This window comes from Egretta garzetta, unplaced genomic scaffold (assembly GCF_000687185.1).
Source record: "Egretta garzetta isolate BGI_Z169 unplaced genomic scaffold, ASM68718v1 scaffold397, whole genome shotgun sequence".
Taxonomy (NCBI): domain Eukaryota; kingdom Metazoa; phylum Chordata; class Aves; order Pelecaniformes; family Ardeidae; genus Egretta; species Egretta garzetta.
Window position 1 is genome coordinate 5,987,397 of NW_009260493.1, and position 22,437 is coordinate 6,009,833.

At 42.0% G+C, this 22,437-nt stretch overlaps 1 protein-coding gene and 1 non-coding gene across 2 annotated transcripts in view; one reads left to right on the forward strand and one right to left on the reverse strand.

The window, feature by feature from the left end:
• Positions 1-22,437, reverse strand: part of ARFGEF3 (ARFGEF family member 3) — a 112,120-nt gene that overhangs the window by 65,267 nt on the left and 24,416 nt on the right. The window contains exons 5-6 of the mRNA XM_035899872.1: positions 4,590-4,671; positions 954-1,085 (exon numbers count right to left, since the gene is read on the reverse strand). Coding sequence (XP_035755765.1) covers positions 954-1,085; positions 4,590-4,671 — 214 coding nt within the window. The remainder of the gene's footprint in view (positions 1-953; positions 1,086-4,589; positions 4,672-22,437) is intronic.
• On the forward strand, positions 21,678-21,779 carry LOC118452840. Its single transcript, XR_004842700.1, has one exon. It is a non-coding gene; the product is annotated as a U6 spliceosomal RNA (small nuclear RNA).

Below are 22,437 nucleotides of genomic sequence, written 5' to 3' on the forward strand. Positions count from 1 at the left end.
TGTTCTGACACTGCGTCATCTTCAGTGGCAAAGAGTACAGCTAGTACAGAGCAATTTCAGAGAAGATAACACATATTCCTTAGAACAAGGATGTCACATGTAAGAAAGAAATAAAATACCTAATCTATGTAAGGGACAGTCAATCAGTACTAGGTATACTGAACATGCAAAAAGGACCACCAGGTTTGTTCCAAAACAGTTTCAACCAGGGATCAGCACAACAAACCCTGTAGCACACAGTTTACACCCAAACATCTGAGTACTATCCACCACCATATCGCTTCACACAACTAATACAGGTACCGGAGGTCACTTTTTTTTATGGCAGTACTGGCAAGTCATGCAACCAAACCAATGACAGGGCAAGGAAATTTGGCAGTACTTCCTAGCAGCTGAGCTTCCTAATAAACACAGGAGAATGCTAAAGCATTTCGAGAAATGGAAGTTTTCTCCAAGTACACAAAACAATAATTTCCCTTATGCAATAGTCCATGGACATTTTGGTGCCTAAACAAATCATGCTCCATCATTAGCATTTTACAAAGAGAAGATATAACTAACAAACTAGAAAGCACCTACACACACAGGCAATTCAAAATTACAAACCTGCACAGCCTACCTCATGAGCACTAAAGCTCAATACAAAACACAAACTTCCAAATCTACAAGTCATTTACCTGTGAACTTCCATGGAGTGAACTGATTGTGCCGTTTCAGTTTGCTACAACTGGGACCACCAGTGCACTGACCCTTAATATAAACTATCTCCTGTTTAACCCAGGGAAACACAAACCAAGTAGAAATGAAAACAACTGCCATCTGCCAGCAGGAAGGAGATAATCAAATACTGTCTTAAGGTGAAGATATCCAAGGCAATAGCTGATTTGTTTGCTAACCCCAGCATTCAGTCATGCAGCCTCGGTTGTAAGCACTGACGTTTGTGAAACACTAACCTTCATCACTTCAACCTGCAGGTCCTCGTTGAGTGAAGGAGTCACTTTGACAGCATTCAGCATCTGATTAAGCAACTGTTTCTCATCTGAGTCCGTTTCCACAGATACAAATCTCTCATCAGACAGTAGCTTCTGCAGAGAGAAAATGGCAATGTACAGGTTGAGACAAAACTACTACACCTAAACCGATTAGTGTTCGGTATTACGGTGGCTAGGTTTTCTATGTACAAATTTCAAATTGATCCAATAAAATAAAATACGAAAGTAGAGCAAAATCAATAATTGACACGAGAGATTGCAAACCACTCCAAGTAATGCCCTCAGCAAAACCTCTCAACGTTTTAGAAGCGAGGTGAGGGTGGAACCCTTGCACCCCACCCCAAACCCAAAAAACAACAACAGCCCTCCCCTCAGGCTAGAATCCTGGCCTCAAACTAGCACTAGAGATACCCTGCCCCCGATCATCCTGATCACTCCAATAGGGCACAGAGCACAAGCACTGTGGAGGTGGCACTTCTGATCACTGACAAGATGTGTTTTGTGTCATTCAGAAGTTTATTAATAATGGATGTAATCAAGTCCTCAGGAGGAAGAGTACTGTTAGCAAGTGACTGGCATGAGGACCACGAACATTCACAGCAGTGCATTCAATACAGACTGACTGAACATTTTAGACTGCTCAGATTTCCTTTGCCTGGAAAAAGCCATCATCCGAGCCAATATCTCCCAACATGGCCAGTGGCACCATTTTCTCAGAGTTCTACTAGAAATGCCTCTTCCATTTAGTCTATAACCATCTTCATGGATGCTCTTATTAGTGGCAGGCATCCTGCAATAGATGTACCCACTCAAGTCTTCCCAGCTCCAATCTTCTTAGAAGCTCCCATGACAGAGAAAAACTACCTTGTCTTAGTTCACAGGAACACAACCTTGCTCTGTCCCAGGGCAGACTTTGAGCAGCTTGTTTTACTCCGTATGTTCCGCAACATTTTTGTACTGATGCTCCTTCCCAGCTTCAACTTTGTAGCACATTTCACTGGTACATTCCCGCTTATTTTCTACACTTGTACTGGTTTTGGCTGGGAGAGAGTTAATTTTCTTCATAGCAGCTCACAGGGTGCTGTGTTTTGAATTTGTGACCAAAACACTGTTGATAACACACCCACATTTTGACTGAGCAGAGTTTACAGAGCATCAAGGCCTTCTGTTTCTCACAGTGGCCCCCCCAGCAAGTAGGCTAGGGATGCACAAGAGGTTGGCAGGCGCACACAGCTGGGACAGCTGATCCCAATGCACCAAAGGGATATCCCATACCATATGATGTCATGCTCAGCAATAAAAGCTGGGGAAAGAAGGAGGAAGGTGAGGAGGATAGGGACATTCAGAGTTAAGCCATTTGTCTTCCAAAGTAACTGTTACACGTGATGCAGTCCTGCTTTCCTGGAGATGGCTGAACACCTGCCTACCCATGGGAAGTAGTGAATGAGTTCCTTATATTGTTTTGCTGGAGCATGCAGCTTTGCCTTCCCTAATAAACTTTGTCTTAGTCCACAAGTTTTCTCACTTTTACCCTTCCAATCCTCCCCCCCGTACTGTGAGGGAGTGAGTAAGCAGCTAGGTAGGGCTGAGCTGCTGGCCAGGGTCAACCCACAATGCTTTAAAGAATTTCCCACATAGCAGTATATCAAGCGTTCTAGCACTGTACAGCCTGATGAGATTTAACTCAATTTAGAAAGAAAATATGTTTTTCTATATAAAGGAGAATGTTTAGTTTGGTGTGGACATACGGAGCTACTGGATAGACTGCAGAGAAGGGCTGCTAAGATGATGAAGGGACTGGAGCACCTCTCTTATGAGGAAAGGCTGAGACAGCTGGGACTTCTCAGCCTGGAGAAGAGAAGGCTCAGGGGGGATCTCATCAATGTATATAAATACCTTTAGGGAAGGTGCAAAGAGAACAGAGCCAGGCTCTTTTCAGTGGTGCCCAGTGACAGAACCAGAGGCAATGGGCACAAACTGGAACAGAGGAGGTTCCCTCTGAACATCAGGAAACACTTTACTGTGAGGGTGACTGAGCACTGGCACAGGCTGCCCAGTGAGGTTGTGGAGTCTCCATCCCTGGAGATATTCAAAAGCTATCTGGACATGGTCCTGGGCAACCTGCTGTAGGTGATCCTGCTTGAGCAGAAGGGTTGGACCACGTGATTTCCAGAGGTCCCCACCACCCTCCACCATTCTGTGATCCTGTGACCTACTTTTGGTAAATTCAAGTTGTACTTCATCTCATTTTGGTCTTTTATCCTATTTTTTAACCTATCTCCATAGCATCAGTTGTGTGGTTTGCTTTTTTGTCCTTCATAAAACTTCACATATCTTAAATGCAGATTAAGGACTGTATTGTTGCCTGGATTACCTTTTTAGGCTTCTAGATAGAAGGTAACATGCTTCATTTAAGGTATCAGGCTGCAAATCCACTACTTTGCAATTCCAGTTCTTACAGAACTCAAGTGTATGTGCAGCAAGTTAGAAGAGTAAAAAGATAAAATTTATCTTCACTGAGTGTCCCCAAGGAAGTTATACTACAGTGGACAGAGGGCCATTCATAATTCCTCCACTATTCTTGGTTGATCATCACTCTACAACGTTGTCCTAACAGGCTCTGGTACCTGCACTGGTACAAGAGTGGACATATGTTCAGGACCCACCAGTCTACTGTTGCTTTCACTTTAAAAGCAACCCCCCTTCCCCCTGCCATATATCTGATGCACAAGGCACAGGATCTCAGAGTGGGACCAGTTGCAAGAAGGTGATACGTGTCTTCTAGCATAGCCCAATAATTACAGCAACCCTTCAGAAAGTACCTCTTTCCCCACTCTCTAATCAAATGCTTGACACCTCATATGCTGAATATTAAGTGAATTTGAATGTTCCATTTACATCCTTATACTCCCAAACCAACTTCATGCTTGCCCTTTGAGGGAGAAATTTCTTTTTGGAAAATGATGGCATGCATTTTAAGCCCCAGCAGCATACCAGTCTTTTCCGTAACTAGCATCCCCCTAGTGATAAGTATTTACTGATACATACGCATTTGTCCAACTAAAAGAAAGGTAAACTGCTTTAGTTTTTATACCGTCCAACCCAAGAGAGTCTTTTTGTTGCTTGTGATGCACTGCTGTTTTCTTTTGCAATTTCATGAATTTCCAAATCAGATGTTACTCCTACTGTTTTCAGTGTACAAAAAACCCTGGGAAGTGCCCACACATAAAGAATGCAGCACTGCAGTCCTCTCTTCTAATCAAAGAAAACAGAAAAACTTGACTCAGTTTAGTTTCTAAGACATTTAGCAGTGGCAAGGCTTACTAAGAGTAGCACAGGGCCACATAGGGAAGACTACACCTCCATTCCAACATTGAAAGCTGGGAACTCCCACTTATCTGCAGAACATTTTTGGCTTCTACAGAATCACCAGCCTTTACTTGCATCCTAACTTCTGAACACTGTTATAGAAACATGAACATTATTGTTAGGTCCACCCAAGGATAGACACTTTTTCTGTAGTAGTTTTCAAAAGAAAAGCCTAGGTTTCCTTGACACCCACTGCCTACTATCACACCCCCACTTTAAAAGCCATACCTGCATCCCTGCTAGAGCCTGTTGGGCCAGCTTCATGCTCTTCGATTCCAGAGCCAGTTGGAGGGGAAGGAGACACTTCTCCCTGCGGAAAATAAAAAAAATGAAAGTGAACAATGGATTTAACATTGGTCTTCAAAGGAGTAACGTTCCAGAAGGGCTGTATCACTTCCAGTAAGACAACACTTGCATACAGTAATCGAGGAGGATTTCACAACTCTCTGAAGAACTTTTACCCTCTAAAGAAAGCTAGCATATTTCTTCACATACTGTTAAGAACGGCCTTTTAATTGAAATTTCACAAAACACTTCCCAACTGTTAGCCCTCTGTTTGCATGCATGAATGTGCAAACTATAAAGAAGGGATTCACAGATCACTAGTGGTCCTTCAACTCAGCGTGATAAGTGTTACACATCAGTCACCTTCTGTTTAATATTCAGGTTGCTAGAAAAGTGGTTTCATAACCCACTTTCTATTAGTCAGGTTTTGGTCTATGGCCTCCTCTACAGTACAGTGTGCCTGGTCATGTTAGCTCCCTCCAACTGTAAGTGGTGTAGACAAAAGCAGAAGTACACTAACAAATTTGTTTTACACCTGAATTAGCATGTGCTAGAACTATGACTAAGCTCTAGTCTGATTACTGAATAACACTAGTTTTTGAATATTAAAATAAATCACAAATTGGGATAGTATTTTAGATGCTTTTGACTCGGTGCTCAGATACTGATTTTTTTTTTTTTATTAGGTGACCAAGCCACGCAGTGCCTGGAGCTGTGACTTCTCTCTTTACTCATTACTCCTTATCAGAGAAGGGCTGCAGCATCTGAGGAACACCTAGTACCCACAAACCCTTTAAGCAAATCCTGCTAGTTGGCAGGAACTCATTCCTGATCAGAGATACTCAGCCCATGCCCAACTGCAGTCTCCCTGAAGATTTGCAACACTTCATTAGGTCACATATCATAAGAGGCACTTATCTGTACATACAGAGTCTATTTTTGCATTTGTATAGACATACTGGTCTATGGCAAACCATTCTGTGCTGGCCCTTAAGAGTCTTAGTTCTCCAACTGTCTGCACCGCACCCCAAGGAGCCTTTTGGAATCACATTAATTTCCTCCCCATGGAGACAACATGTGCAAGGTAAGAAGGAACAGAAAACAACCAGCTAAGTCTTCTCTTACCCAGTTGGGGAAAAAAAAAAAAGGCCTGAATTGTTCCATTTGAAGTATTCTTCTTTTTTAAGTCCCAATGCATTCAAACACACACCCAAAAAACTTGTCTTTTCAAAGCAGAGTCAAAGTTTAATTTCTAAAAATACCAAAAATAAAGCATTTTCCCTCTTTAGTTCCTGTGAGCTGCCTTTGACCTGAATTCACTTAGTTTCAGTTGACCCAATGATAAATAGTTTATTTGCCCAAAAGTACACAAAGTATTGACTAACTCTCCTACAATTCTAAATGTTCAAGTTCTTAAACAAATGAAACACATACAATAAACTGGAGTGCATACTCTGCTCCTCTCACAAATCTTCCCTTCATAACTAGCTAAGAAGAAGCCCTAGGTTGGAGCAATAATGATTGCTGGAGTTCCAGACATATTGTCAAAGCTACCTAAAGTCATGCTTTGCCACAGTCTGCCCACAACCTACCAACCTCCCTCCAAAACTGGTAGTCTACAGCCAGAACTTGCTTTTTAAAAAACTTCAATGGAGATTACCAAACACTGGCTGTCTCAGCTTTGGGGAACCCAGCTTGTAACTCCTTCAGTCAATCCTGTTTGCAGAGGGGACTGAATGTCCACTCTGAAAAGTTGACTCCATTTTGGGTGCGTTCAGTTGGTATTCCTTTCTCTCCACCTTTCCCAAAAAAGTACAAATGACAAGCTACCCCAAGGGGCACAAATCTGCTATTTGCCCTTTGAAATGCAACCCCTTCCTTTAATGATGAATGAAAGACTTGAGAGTCACAAGCATGGCCCAGTTAAGCAATCTAGCAAGCTTCTGTACTTGGCAAAGACCTCTTGAGAATCTGCAGGTCTTTTCACATTGTACCTTCTTCCCAGCTACGGAAATTTGTAAAAGGTCATTTGGCATAACACCACAAGAAGCTTTTTGAAAGAAAAACCAGTTACACAGACTTCTAAAGAATGTGAAGCAGACTACATGTGTATCTTAAAATAGGTTTCTAACTAAAAGCTAACCATTTGCTTCGTTTAGGATATTCTGAGAAAAAGGCAGGCACAAAGCCCAATTTCTCAGAAGCTCCTTTCTTGAAAGTTTTTGGAATCAATTTAACTAGGGCTCTTAAAACCTGCAAGTTTAGCATCCAAAACAGCTTGAACTACAGAACATCCAGGAAGTATTTCCTCAGAGTGTCGTATCATCCAGATCTACAGAAACTGCCAAAACTCCAGGGTTCAGACAGTAATTCTCTAGCCAGTATAGAGCTGGCTACTGCCTATGTATCTACTGCCAGCTTTGCCTGGGCCTGAGAACACATGTAGCATGGAGGTAAATTGTGATAGGGCTTTCTAGTTTAGAAGCACCACAGCAATACACCTCTAACCCACAAAGCACCTTTAAATGCTAACTTTTACATTGTGACTTCGACATACTCTCTCTTTTAAAAGTTGTCACTATCATCCTCTGGGGGAGAACTCACATTTGAAATTGTAGATCAACAGGTGCCAAAACAAGGTACCTGTGTCTTAACTGGTATTCAATCAGCCAGACACACACAGAAAAAAAAAGAAGGGAAAAAAAAAAATCACAATCGTGTATAGTACTAACTGCAGGGATGCTGAAGACTGATGATTATTTAGACCTGCACCTCTTCAGAGCAGAACACATTTCTTTTAGACTTTCTACAGTTCACCGCAACAGCATATAGACATTTGGGGCATTATTAATACACAACAAACTTATTCTCACATTAAAGTGGGTGGAGACTGGGAGGAGAGGGGAAAGGGAAGGCAGTCATAAGTCACTGGAGTGGATCCAGTTCAGTTTCACTATAATGAAGACAGGTGGGAGCTCCTATGGCTTATGTGTAGCCACCCTGCACATCAGCATGTTGCCTACCATCTGTCATCACATACTGCAATGAGCAGAGAACAATGAGAGCTGTTTCATGAGATAACTCCCAAAATGAAGAGCAAAAAATGACAAAACAGGAGGATGGAAATTAGAAGAGATTCAATTAGCTGAACTTCCCATCTTTGCTAAAAATGTTTAACTGAAAACCTAATTAAGGTTGCTGGAGCCTGTGTTCCCACTGTATTCTTGGAGAAAATGAATTGCCATTGTGTCATTTCCTGTTCTTGTTACACACTCGGTCAATTAAATCTTTAGCATTTCCATGCTACAGCTATAAAACACCTGCAGAGATACCTCACAATGTTTGATTAGCTTGAGCATCTTCCACCCTTCAGTTCGACCTGCCATTTAAATGCATCATCTGCTAGTACAAGAACACAGAAGGACACGGCAGATAATCCTCAGACAGAATGGGAGAGGATGATGTAAACTAACACTGTCGGTCCCTACTAAGGTCTATCACTTAAGAACTGGGTTCAATAAGGCTGCATAAGAGATAATGCAGACCAGAATTTGGTCTGAGTGCGATGAAGAAAGGGATTGAGGTCTCCTCTTATACCTTACAGCCCTTTTATAATTCCATCCTGGTTTGAGTGGTCCCATGCTATGGGATCTCATTGCTTACTCCACACTCTGCAGCTTTGTACTGTCAAGTGACGATTCATTCAGGTTTTGTAGTGCTACACAGATAAGACATTTCACATATGTGAATTTCTCAGAATAAGCTGGTGCACATCAATGTACTTCAAAACGCATTTAAGAATGTTTTCCATTTATGTTACTGTACAGAAACTAGTTTCACACTGGAACTTATAAGTTTGCATACTGATGCATGCAGGTGTGGGCATATATACACATATAGTTTTAGGCACAAATACCAACTTAACCCTGAAGGAGATGAGTCAAGTACAATACAGAGGGGACATGAAAACAAGGGAGCACCTTTGACTGGGAGGAGGGGAAGCTACCAAAAGCTTCAGGATAAGGTATCCTGGGCATTGACAGATGAAACAAAGCAATGAAAACAGAAGCTAGAGGGAAGAAAGAAGTTGAGATTCTGTAAAGAAGGAATAGTAGTGAAGAAGTATGTCCTCAGACATAAGTGGTGTGCTATGATGAAATCCACACTAATTGCATAGGTTGCATAAGCCCACACAGCAGCGTTCTCAAAAGACAGCTCAGTTTAAAAACAAACACACACGCACCCCCAAAAAAAGAAGAAGGGAAAGAAAAAAAAAAAAAGAAAAGAAAAGAGGCACCAATAACAGATCCTGGTCGTAGTGTTCTTTCCCTGACAGTGGAAGACAAGACAGGAATCACTCTTTACCTGCTGCTGTTGTCTAAGGTCACCTGTGCAAAGGATATGGTGAGAGTCACTGCAGAACAAGGGTCTGGAAGAATGATTTTACAGCACAGAAAGTAATTGCAGAGACATGAAACAGCTTTCCTAATCACGGTGTTTCTATTAAAATCTGGTATAACACATAAATACTGAATAAATGAGTACAATGCGATGGCAGCCCCCTCCCTTCAAAACAAAGAATGCCAACCACCCTCCTGTCCTGACCCAGAAGACCAATTAAAAAAAAATTATATAAAAATAAATATTCTAAGGTCACCAGAAGCCAGTAGCCATTTGCACTAATGGGCACTCCACTAAAGAAAACTGCATTTGGTAAGCATGCACCTTGTTACATGCAAAACAGAGTAAGCACAGAGCGCCAAGGACAAAGACGCAGCCCTGTTCCTACTGAGGCTACCTGGAGTTTTGTCACTAGACCTCCATGGTATCTGGTCTGAATCCCAAGTGACCTGCCCAGGATCAAGCAAAAAGGTCAGAGACAGAACCAAGTGCGTAATCCAGGACCAGTACCTCCAGGAGCACAGGTTGTCCTTCCTGAGCTACCCCACTCCATGGCTGTCAGCTTCATAAACTGCAGAATGGGTCATGAGAACGTAAATAGCCTTTATATTCAGCGCACTGGGTTACAATGACCTTTCTAGTTTGCCATGGCTCATCCTGCAGGTCTGTCACAAGGGATGCTATGACAGGCCAGTCAAAACAGACTGCCAAAAAGGTCAGAGCAAGACAGATTACTATTGTAAGTAAGAGATCATAAAAATCTTTCTATCCTCGTTGTAGTGGAAAAAGCCTTTAGTGAGAGGAGAATAATGGCTCTTTAGTTCACTCTCATAATGAAAATCGTAATGAAGATAGGAAATGGCCTAGTCTTAACTCCTTCCTAGTGCCTGGAACACAGTCTCATGGCCCACCTTCACCTACATGACACAGACTTAGGGAAGGGAGCATTACAAATGAAGTATTTGTCACCACTGTAAGAGTTATTTCCCCTCAGGCAAATGGTGATAACCATATTAATTTTCAGAAATGGGATTAAAAACAGAGAGATTAAAAATAAGACATCTCTCCGTTATCTTCCCCTGAAAATTACATAGCAGAAGCAAAATTCAGAACGTCAGGGCCTTATCAGCATCTAATTTGCATTCCATAGCATAATTCACAGCCCCGTCAAAGAACAGATAAGAATTTGATTCATGGCTGTTGCCATTTTCTGATATGCTGTTTGTTAGGCAGCATAACAGTCATGGCCAGAGTCTGACATTTTTCAGTCAGAGTAACACTGACAGTTCAGAAGAGCTCAGTCTTGGCTGCTTAAAATGGACAAAGTATCACAGCATGTAACTCCATCAGCCTCACTTACTCAAGCAGTAACGTTGGCCCACTGTGAGGAAATAAATGACAAAGATGAATTTTCAAAATTCTGGAGGTATTCCTAGGTGTTACCCTTAAATAAACTAAACAGGAACAAATATTGTCCCTATACAAAAGGGGATGATTTAATCTGCGTAAAAAAATTCCAGCAGTGTATATATGAACACATGGACAAGTAGAAACATCCCTAACACCTCCTGTGTTAGCTTAGAGAACATTGATAAAGACTCCATCAACAACTTTATGGTTCATGATGGAAGTAATTAAAACCTGGAGAAAGAACAGGGAATAAATACATCCTTTTTCAAGCAACAGCTCTTCAAGAAGAAAGGAGATTTTAAGTCCTTGCTCATATTCTAGAGAAATGATTAATTTTATCTACAGCAGAAATATGACTGTCCCTCTTACAAAGAGTATCACAAAGACAGCAGCATACAAATATACAGCAAGTTCTCATGCCTCCGCAATGCAGGAAGTCGGACCAGATGACTACAACAGAACTCTGCAGCACTAAAATCTGTATCTCTATGCAAATACAAGTTTGTAGATAGTACTTAAGAGACCTCTTAGAGCAATAGGATAAAAGACAAAATCTGAAGCCTTCCAGTTAGAACGCTCCTTTTCAAGAAAAAAAACCCAACAATAAATTATCTTCATGATGCTGTACCATTACAAGATGATCATGTGCTGTTAAACAACTTTGGCGTCACAGCACTATGCAAGAATGAACATGAAGTCGCTGTTGAAGTTTACAGGTACTGAAAAAAAAAAAAAAAAAAGTTGAGAGACTGCTGTCATACTATGTTGATACAAATTCTGACATGCCGCAGCACGGCCAGGATTTCACTCCAGTTACTCACAAGCATAGAGACACCTGTCTGCATGTTTCCCATGTCAAGAGATTTGCCTCTCACATAACCAGGTGAGGTTCCACCTTTATTAGTAACTTTATAATTTCTGTCTGAAAGCCTGGTCAGGCTGGACAGGGCTCTGAGGAACCTGATCTAGTTGAAGATGTTCCTGCTCACTGCAGGGGGGTTGGACTAAAGGTCCCTTCCAACCTAAACTATTCTATGATTCAGACTTCCATTTTTCTTCCTCACCACTTAAGAGCTTCTTTTTTAATAAGATCTCATTCTTCTTCTCCCCACAGAGTACAAAACTCCTCACTTATACCCAGTTACAATGGAAAGGCTTCTTTTCATACGACTTGAGGTTTAACTCTCCTTTTCTTCCTGTATCTGATTCTCACCCACCTCAGCTGCTGACATCATCTCTCTTTTGGACTTCCCTCTGCATTGCCCCTCCAGCTCAGTATTTCCTTTTTCCACCCTCTTTGCTTTGTGTGTTCCCCTCTTCCCTTGACTCCTTTTGGTTTTCAAACCAAGACACAAAGTAATCACTTCACCCAATGCTAAAATGAACCTGCCTAGGGAAGAATATGAGTTGTTTATCAGAGGACACTTATGGAATAGGAAATGAGGAATAATGCCTAAATGTAACTTCATACAGTTTGTTAGCTATAATTTTAACAGTTTTTCAACCTGGAACGTTGAACGAGATTGCAATTTAATACTGCTTGGTATTAAAAAAGTGACACAGTAACATTTCTAATATTTGTTATTTACATACTTTCCAGGAGAAATGGACTTGCCATAACAGCAGAAGTATAGCTCTACTCATGGGAAAGGCAAACATGAACAATTTAATCTTCCATCCAGCTTAATGCAGCCAAGACCACAGAATTCATACAATCATAATTAAATAGCTCAGTACAGTCACTCAGCTGGAGAGCACTCCTAAGGTCATTCGCTTCTTTGCTAGTCTCGCTAATAACATCTTGATTTCAACACAAACACAAAGTTCCTAGATAGGAGACTGATACTGTTGTCAAGATGAAACCAAAACAGAACAAAACAAAAAACATAAGCACACAATGTACCTTTGCTTGAGAAGAGAGGAACAGATTCTACACAGTATTAAAGTCGACAAGGCCAAAATAATAATCAGGATGCTTGCAGTCTCCAAAGCTGTGACACATTACCATCTCTCTCCCTAGAACATCCACCCCAGTAGATTTTTGCCTTTGTGCACAAGGTATGACAGCCACTTACTAACTCTGCTCTTAAGGAATTTGATGACCTCACAAGGTCTTCATTATAAAGCAATCTGATTTTATTGATTACTGGGACCGGTGCTCTTTAACATCTTCATCAATGACTTAGACAGCGAGATCGAGTGCACCCTCAGCAAGTTTGCGGATGATACCAAGCTGAGTGGTGCGGTTGACACACCAGAAGGAAGGGATGTCATCCAAAGAGACCTGGACAGGCTAGAGAGGTGGGCCTGTGTGAACCTCATGAGGTTCAACAAGGCCAAGTGCAAGGTCCTGCACCTGGGTTGGGGTAACCCCCAGTATCAATACAGGCTAGGGGAAGAAAGGATCGAGAGCAGCCCTGCCGAGAGGGACTTGGGGGTACTGATGGATGAAAAGCTAGACATGTGAGACCTCACCTGGAGTACTGCGTCCAGCTCTGGAGCCCTCAGCACAAGAAGGACATGGAACTGTTGGAACGGGTCCAGAGGAGGGCTACAAAAATGATCCGAGGGCTGGAGCACCTCTCCTATGAGGACAGGCTGAGAGAGTTGGGCTTGTTCAGTCTGGAGAAAAGGAGGCTACGGGGAGACCTGATTGCGGCCTTCCAGTACCTAAAGGGGGCCTATAGGAAAGATGGGGAACGTCTTTTTAGTAGGGCCAGCTGTGTTAGGACAAGGGGAAATGGTTTTAAACTAGAACAGGGTAGGTTCAGGCTAGAGGTAAGGAAGAAATTTTTTACAATGAGGGTGGTAAAACACTGGAACAGGTTGCCCAGAGAGGTAGTGGAGGCCCCATCCCTGGGAACATTCAAGGCCAGGTTGGATGGGGCTCTGAGCAATCTGATCTAGTTAGCAGTGTCCCTGCTGACTGCAGGGGGGATGGACTAGATGACCACTAGTGGTCCCTTCCAACCCTAAACATTCTATGATTCTATGATTATCATTTGAAGCACAGCATGAAGATGAGGTGAGGAGCAAAGTATCCATCCTTAGTGTACACCTCCTGGCCTGAGGTAGAGCACATTCTGGACTCGCTCAGCCTACAATTTGGAAAGCTTATTGAGCTACTCCATGAAACCTCTCTTCCCTACATTTGGTAAGTCGAGAAGAGAAGCTGAGGATTTTTTCAGTGAAAACATTTTTGTTTCGAAATTTCAGTACCCTGGAAACAACAAATAAAGCATCTTAGGAGAATTAAAACTTCCATCAAGAGAAGTTTTACCGTGCTGGGATGGGGTAGGATTGGGGGTACGTAAGAGAGACACAGAGGTACTAGAGCGTAGACATCTTGCAAATTACTTTACTTTCTCCATTACAGCTGGATGGCCTAGAGTTAGTTACAGAACAGTTTGATGAAGAAATGGGAGGATGAGGTATATTTCTGGTCATTACTAGTTATATTTTGAAGTTTAATGCTGCAATCTGCAATTCCATTCAACTTTCACAGCAGTGTAATGCTAAATCTTGACAGACCTAGGGGATGGTTGTTTAAAATATCCCCACATTTGCAATGCATTATGTAATTTTATACTCACTGCACCTTAGCATATTCAATTTCTTAAGCAAACAAACATTCGAGGAAATGAAAGGTAGTGTATTTCCCACAGCTTTGTTACTTTTCATGGAGTGCAAGTAAAAGAACTGTGAGAAAATACTCTTTTTATTCCCACTCACCCCTTAATTTCAAAACAGAGAAAAGTCATGATTTGTGCAGCATTGCGCAAAGACCACAGCAGAGTCAGGCCTCATTTAGCAGGAAAACCATCCTCTCAGTTTGCCAGTGCCACTTCTCTTCTTCCATCCCCTGGTTTCCCCGCTCAACCATATTTCATTCTCTAAGGCAATTATCAACAGCCTCCCAATGTTCTCACTTTCTTCTCCTTTGCAAGCACTAAAAAGCAATCAGATGTTTAAAACACACACACTGCTATCCTATTATCATCCTTAGACCCTTAGGGCAGTATTTCAGTTGCATTTGTTGTTAGAAATTAGAAAAACACTTCAAAACTGTGGCTGCTCTCATCTTTTATTGGTGCTATTCCTGTACTGAATGAATTACATACATCCCACAGTAACTGTATGTTGGAGGTTAACCCCAATAGGCAGCTCAGCCCCACCTAGCTGCTCCATCCTCCAACCCTACCAGCCCCTATGAAGAAAATCAACTCTAGCCTAGCCAAAACCAGTACACCGTGGGCTTTTGTCACAAATCTAGAAAGGACTTTCAGAGGAATCTGGTCTTTGGGAACAAAGACCCAAAGCAGTGGTGAATATTAAGGTTCACTATTACGAAGAATGTCAGGGAGGGCAGAAGGTTAGTTTCAGAAACAGCAAGCACTGCCCTTTAAAAAACAAACAAACAAACCATACACCTTTTCTCATGACAATACCAAGCCTTCTTTGAGCCAAACCTTCAAGAGCCAAAACCCCGTCTGACAGGTTTTTAGGGACTCCTAGATCTAGAGGCCTTCCAACACTTTTGGCATCTTGTCTTGACAGCAAGAGTTCAGACACGCATGGTGGCAACTGACCTTACACACCCCTTTTCTCTCCAACACTGCTATCTTTTGGGGTCCCAAAACAGATACAGAGTTCTGCTGAGATAAAAATACTTGCCCATCAGACAAGAAATAGGGCCAGTTACATATCCCAGATTAAACATGCAGATTGATCCAAATACCAGACAGTGACATGCTGTCTTTCTAAACACGGATCTCCTCACCCATCCTGCAACATTAGAACTAGGAATACAGCATTTTAAATCAAGACCAGAGCATACACACCATTTGAAACACCAAACGGGCTACATAAATGCCCCCAAAAGCCTGCCAGTTTACAGGCTGGGTCCAACACATAAGATATAGCTCAGCAGTCCACACTGCCACCAGAATCTCTTCTTGGCCAGATGCCTACCAGGGAACTCGTCATCCACTTGCTGAATGCCAGATAGCAACTGTGTAATGGTTGAGCAGCATGAGTCACATCACCAGCAGTCAGGTTCAGAAGGAAGGCACAGGAGCACTTAATGCCAGGTGGCTGTGGCAGCAAAAGCAGGAAGCAAAGGGTTTTAAAAATAAAAAAATAAAAAATAATAATAAAAAAATAGTAAAATAGACAGAGCTATGCTAAAAACATCGCCCAAAACCCCTCAGAGACAGTCATTCCTCCCTCCCTTCTCCTTTCTTCTGATCAGGGCATCTGATATAGATAGATAGATAGGTATCTATATCAGAAGCCAAAATGCATCCCAAGCCTCAAGATTATTTAAGTGGATGAATTATCTGCAAAGCTAAGTGGATTGGAAGTCTCCATGGCATTGGATGTTTGGTGATGATCACGCCATACTTACTGCTTTTATTATTTGTTGAGCATGCAAGCTAAAATGCGTGAGCATGTTGGTTTATTTAAGAGTTTGTAAGCTGCATCTGCTTCTCAAGAAGTATGTCAGATGCAAAGCTAGAGATACAAAAATTAATGGCAGAGTAGAACTACCAATTTCATCCCCAAATTCTCACGATTGTAGGAAAAAAAATGCAAGGAGGACAGATATTTCAGAGTTCATCTAAGTTTAAGGCTTATTTCTGTTCCTGACTGCTCTTCATTGCACTGGGTTCACGAAGTTCACAAATTGCCCTCAAAAAGGAGCACCAAGATGAACAGCACTGGGACACAAGCAGGGGAGACAGAAATGGACATAAGCTGGTATTGCAGAGGACCCTGCTCACCACTGACTTCTGACTTTCCAGCTCTAATCCCCAGAAATACTGGCTGTTTTTGAAAACCAATGTGAAATACCAGAGGGATGCATGCTTTTGCAATAATGAACGTAAGAGCTGCCACCAACACAAACAGGACTTGGAAATGCTTAGCACCTCTGAAAGCCACAACCCGTATTTCTCCAATTAGGCACCTAGAATTGGTGCCTTGAAGGCTTGAGCCTGTACCTCCATTTGATTTCAATTACTTTCTGCAACTTTTAGGTACAGAGATGTGCAGCGTAGAGATATGCTGAAGAGATAAGAAAGCATTTGGAAAGCCTTTCTGTTCTTCTTTGAAGAAGGAATGTAAATTGCATCAGTTACTATGCCAGAATGCTTCACTCATCAACATGTCTCATGGCCATTACCTTAAAGTCCACAGGGGAAACTTTAAGCTGTCATGAACAGCAATTTATACTATCGAGAGTCTTGCCTACGCATCTTCTGCACCCAGCCACATTTCTCTGAGAGTAAACAGACAACAGCCCCACGAGCTCCACAGAACAACCCAAACTCAAGCCTGCAGTGATGCTTCTGCTACTCTGACAAAAGGGAAAAAAGATATTTTGCCATTGTTCTGGTCAGAAAAAAAGTAGTGACGGAACAGTAGAAAGACCTGGAAATTACAGGAAATGTCTTATAACTATGAGAAAGTCTCTTTAGGATAATAAAAAAAGAATCCTAATAAAGAATGGCAGGGACACAGTAAGAAATTCTGTGTATAAAATTCCAGGTTCCATCAAGGGCAGAAACATTAAAACACAACAGCTAAACTACCCACCAAGCCACAGCCACCCTCAAAAGTCCCAACCAACCTCCTCTTTACAGCACCAAGTCCATGCTGATAGAAAGCTACTAAGTTTTACACAGCCTGTAAGGCATGACTTAATTGCAGAAAGCTTTCCAAGAAACTCTAGTATAACCAAGTTTTTTCAAAGCACTATGTGACTGGCAAGTGCTGTCTAGCCTCTTATTTTATTCTCTGGTATGTATATAATCCTCATGAGTATTAAACTGCTCTGATCAAACATTCTCTTTCAAGGCTCATTTTCTTGTGTCTGTTCAGTTACCTATTATGGATCATATTTCAGCCTCTAAAGTCACAGTGGAGAAACTGGCCAGGCGTTAGCCAAGAGAAACTTGCTCAGTGTAGGTGGTTGGACTCAGGGCAGAATTTGTCATCTTGAAAATACTGGAGTGAATGTGGCCCAGCTTGGTAGCAAACAATTGTTGGCTGGCAGACAACATTAAGCTCTCTTAAGCTATTTTCTGTGTGATCAATTCACCAATTAAAACACCAGCACATCAATTCCTTTTATCTAATTCATTATTTATAAGTCATCCATCCAGCCTCCTCAAGCACTTAATCTTCACAACACCTGTTCATCAGAGACAAACATCATAGCAGGCAGGCAACAATGGACCAGTTACCAATGGGTTATGTGACTCTCCCTTCTCAAGAATTCACAGGACGTCTATGGCAAAGTATTGAACTGACTTAAGGTCATTTCCATCCCCATCCACTTTAATCTTCTTTACTATTTCATACCCTTGCTGAATAGTCTGATCACAAGTTAAAGCACTGAAAAAGCACACACATATTCCTAGCTCATGGCAGAGCTGACAGGGTTCTATGGGAAGTCCGTATTTGCTGGAGATTTGTATTTCTTTAGGAAGCGAGACATTTAAATAATGTCCCTCACTAGAATTAATATGCAAGGTCATTAACTGGGATTTGGATTCCTAAGTCACATTAACATCAAAGGACACTGAACAGCAAAATAAGTCTCATTTAGCTCCCTGAAGATATACCCAACAGATCTCTATCAAACTAATTAAAGAATGACATTCCAGGCTGAATGTCCAGTCACTGCACTCCCTTGGGGCAAAAGCACCCCAGGTGCTCCCAAAGCTACCAGGCTTGTGCTATCCAAGAGGTTGCCAGAGAAGTGCTGGAAACAGCTCCCATATAAATGCTACAGCTGAACCCCCTAACTAATTGCACGGACTTCAGGGAGCTATCATGTGGCACAGAAGCCCAACACAAGAGGGGAAGCTATATGTAAGTAAGGAGCAAGGCAGGACATAGAAGTGATCTACCCCAACAGTATGGTGGGGATAAGTACATATCTGATATAACACATGTGAAAACCCCTGAACTCAACTAGTCATAGTCTGAGGAAATGCAAAGAGATAACTTGTCCTCCCCATTCTCACACTAGGATCACGGTCTTAACACCCCCCACCCCCGACATTATGAAGAACCTCTATTTATCTAGAACTGTGGTTTCAAAATCAGCAAACGGCTTTTACTTTTTAAGGGAGAAAAAAGGGAGTATGAGGTTTACACCTTCTCCTTCTCATGACCAGACTTCATTCTTCAGTTCCAGAAGGAAAAGAAGGAAATAAGTAAGGGCATGGCCATCCTGCTAAACAGCAGTAACATCAGCACAACTTGCTAGCGGGAGCCAGATGCTGCTTTGTGGAGAATAGCGAATCTAGTAAGTACCACAATCAATATTGTTTCTATTTCTGAAACCAAGCCAGTATCTATCTCAGCTGGACATGGCAGATCATGAATTTCTGTCCCCCATACTTATGCAGTATAGATGTGCCCTAGATCATTAACTTCCCCAAATATACTGAAGTGCTGATATACTTTCCTTGTATTCAGCATATTCTAAGGACACACCAAACTTTCCTACTAAACAAGATGGAACATTTTCCCTGCCATGCAGTACTCTAAATACACATTCAGCTGCTGCTCTTGGAAGAGACCTCACTCACAAATATGTATTTTTCTCCTTGACTATTTGTCACACTGCCTTTAACACTTCTGGTATGTTACCACTATGGATCTCAGATCCAAGTCGTGGACTAGGGTCACTTGGTGGAAAGATGATACATAACTCTAGTATCACGGAATATTCCAGACCATATCCCCAAGCTCTGCTACTACACCCAAAAATATTACAACAGAAATGGTGAATGGCAGATTCAAAACGGATGAGCAGCCAGGGCCTGATTTGTGTTACAGTGGATGATGCAATCTGCACCTGATCAAGATGAAAGCAGGAAAGGGAAAAGGGACATGGTCAGGATTCTCCATCCTGCACCTATCTTGGCTGTATTTCTGGTCATTGCCATTGCTCTATTTTCAAAGCTATTCTTTTACAATGTTAGGCATCAATCCGTCACAGTGCAGTTCTTTAACAAATGCCAAGCAAAGATGAACTTTTACCTAATTTGCACATCATGCAGGCAAACGCCAACGCAGGATGTGGCCCAGTGCACTGATCTGGAGTCTGGCAACAGTTTGTTAGAAGAGAATGAAGAGTAAGTTCAGAGTACTGGTGACAGCAACATCTCCCACACTGGCTGAGGTTGTGTGGCAGAACCATACCACAGACTCCAAAACCAAAGCTTCTATTCAAATTCTCTAGCACACCCTTCATTTTGTAAAACAGCCAGTAATACTGAGTGCATTGTTACTGACAAGTCTAACATTACGAGCTTACTTCATCATAGCTACGCCTGTGAAGGTATTAGCTTTATTTTAAAAGATTAGGATTTACAGTAGGGGGAAAAAAAAACCAACTAAACAAATACAACATTAAGAACACTGGAGGAAGAGAAAAAGGTAGGCATAACTATAAAGAGGCAGTAGACAAGTAAAAAAGGAAGAAATTCATAGGGAATGAGAATAGTACTTAAAAACAGAGAGAAACCATACACTGTATTAAAGATGAAGGGTGATAAATGGGAAGATAAAGAGCCAAATTTTCTCCAACCACTGTGCCAAGTAAACATAATCTAATTCTAACAGAGCTACTGGGAATTACTCATCCAGCTGTTCTCAGCTGCCCAACCTATTTTGGAAATGCATGTGTCTGGCACTGGCCATGTCAGACCTGTGCTACATCCATTCCCCATTGACCTGAGGCCCCTTGCGGAATACAGCTGACAGGATTTTAGAGCTGCAACAGAACTGCTCTTATTCCTTCCCTATTTGGTGACTGCTCTGGAATAACTAGCTCTTCAATCCCCGAATTTTCCTTGCACAAAGCTGCACCAAGCATATCCAAAAGGAGCAGTGGGGCGTAGTGAGGTGATAAAAACATTCCCAGGAGAGTAATATTGTGGTAAAAAGTGTCACCTCTGTCAGTAGCTAACAGCAGACATCTAGGAGGACTACAGGACAGGCTAAATTTATAGCAACACTCCTGCATACTTTCTTATAAACTCAATCATCTCTGACTAGAATACTTCTGAATAAGAAAGGGTACGTTTGCATCTGATAGACTTCAATCAATTCCTTCCATGGATTTTTTCCATGCAAACTTTTAGCATCCATCACATTCTCTAATAAGGCAAGCCTAAGCATTTAGCGTCTTAACTATAAGCTGTGTGAAAGTGTCCTGTTTTGAACAGGGCCCTTGCTAGTTTCTTTGACACTTCCTCAGGGTTCTGTCAGACAGGACAGTGAACAATTTTGCCTATTTACTTTCTCCACAGCAATCAGAATTTCCAAAATGAGATCTTAAATAGCTCTACAAATGCAGGCAGTGCCATGTCCCCCATTTTATGGATGTACAAAGGGAGGCAAGAGAAGGCTTACTCAAGATAATCTAGCAGGCTAAAGGAAGAAATAGGCATAGAAACTGTATTATTTTATTTCCAACCCAGCGTCATAGCTATATGATGATATAACTTTTCAGTTTCTAGAATATTTGCTTTCAGTAAACAAAAACTCATCTAGATTTAAAAGAAAACAAACATACTGAGAAGACTGAGAACCACTTATATTGAAGGCTATAATTTAGAAGGAAAGCTCTTTAGACCATAAGACAGGCTTCCTTTCTAACCAAGTGTAATCTTTATACATACTCATGCCCATTTTAACATGTTTCCTTACATTTCATTCATGGCTAGAGGCCAAGGGCTCATCAGCAAATTATCCACTGCTACCAGCCTAGATATACATATCTACAAACTGAAGAAACCACATAGATTCAGCCCCCTCCTGTCTACCTCACTTTTCACTCAAATTTTTACTTCCATTTTACAAATACTCACAGCTCCACAAGATTCAACATTAAATTCTCTTACCTTAGCTGATATGGAGGTATCTTGATAGCAGCATTAGAGGAATCCAAGGTTTCTGTATAATCAAAGGAAACAATAGGGCTTTTAAAAGAAACTTTTTAGTTCAACCATAGTAATACATCTGTCTACAATCTCTGAACCAACGACCCTGAAGTTTATACCTACTCCAGCTGACAGCACAACAATCACTGCTGCTCCAGGTCTCCAAAGATTTGCATGAATCTGTCAGGACACTGGGTGCCCAATGAGAAGGCACAGAGTACCATCTTTTCCTCAGCAAACTCCCTTTCACATGTCAGCACTTTGGCAGCACAGATACTATAACTGGAACAGTACAGAGGATATTAGCATGGCTGCTGTGCAAGGATAACACACAATTAATGAAGCAACCCATCAAGCTGAAAGGCCAGTAAGAAGAGAGCAACAGGTATAACCCAGCACAGATTGCTCTAAGAATGTATGGATGAAAAATAAAAATTGAAAGCAATTTCAAGGATCACACTTATGCCAATGTAAGTTAAGAGTCTTGCTAACTATTGCTCCAGGTAGTCAGCATCAAAAGCACTTCAAGTGACAGCCAATCTCCGACAATGGGTGGATGCTGAAAGGTACCTAAGCTCATATTCCCGTAAAAGAAGAACTCATTTTATCGATCATTATTTCCATTATACAGCAAAGATAAACGAGCTCATGGAATCCAGCTTTTAAAAAAGATGCCCGAACATAAGTCAGCAGTGAAAGCTGTACCAGAGGTTTTTTTTACGATGATTTAGGAAGGGAGAGGGAAGCTTTCAGAGAAAAGACACCACCGCCACCCCCAACATACAGGGAAACTGATAGGTATCGATACCCGTACCTGCCTCGCAAGACCCACGAAGCAGACGAGGAGGCGGGGGGGGCGGGGGACACGGATGCTCTCCGGGACCGCCGAGCAGGTGCCACAGCCCCTTCCAGCGGCGCGGAGCTCCCGGGCGTTTTGAACCGCCTGAGGCGCTCCGGTCCCTCCCCACCCGCGGGAGGCTCAGCGGCCAGCGCGGAACAAGTTTGTGGAGGTCCCC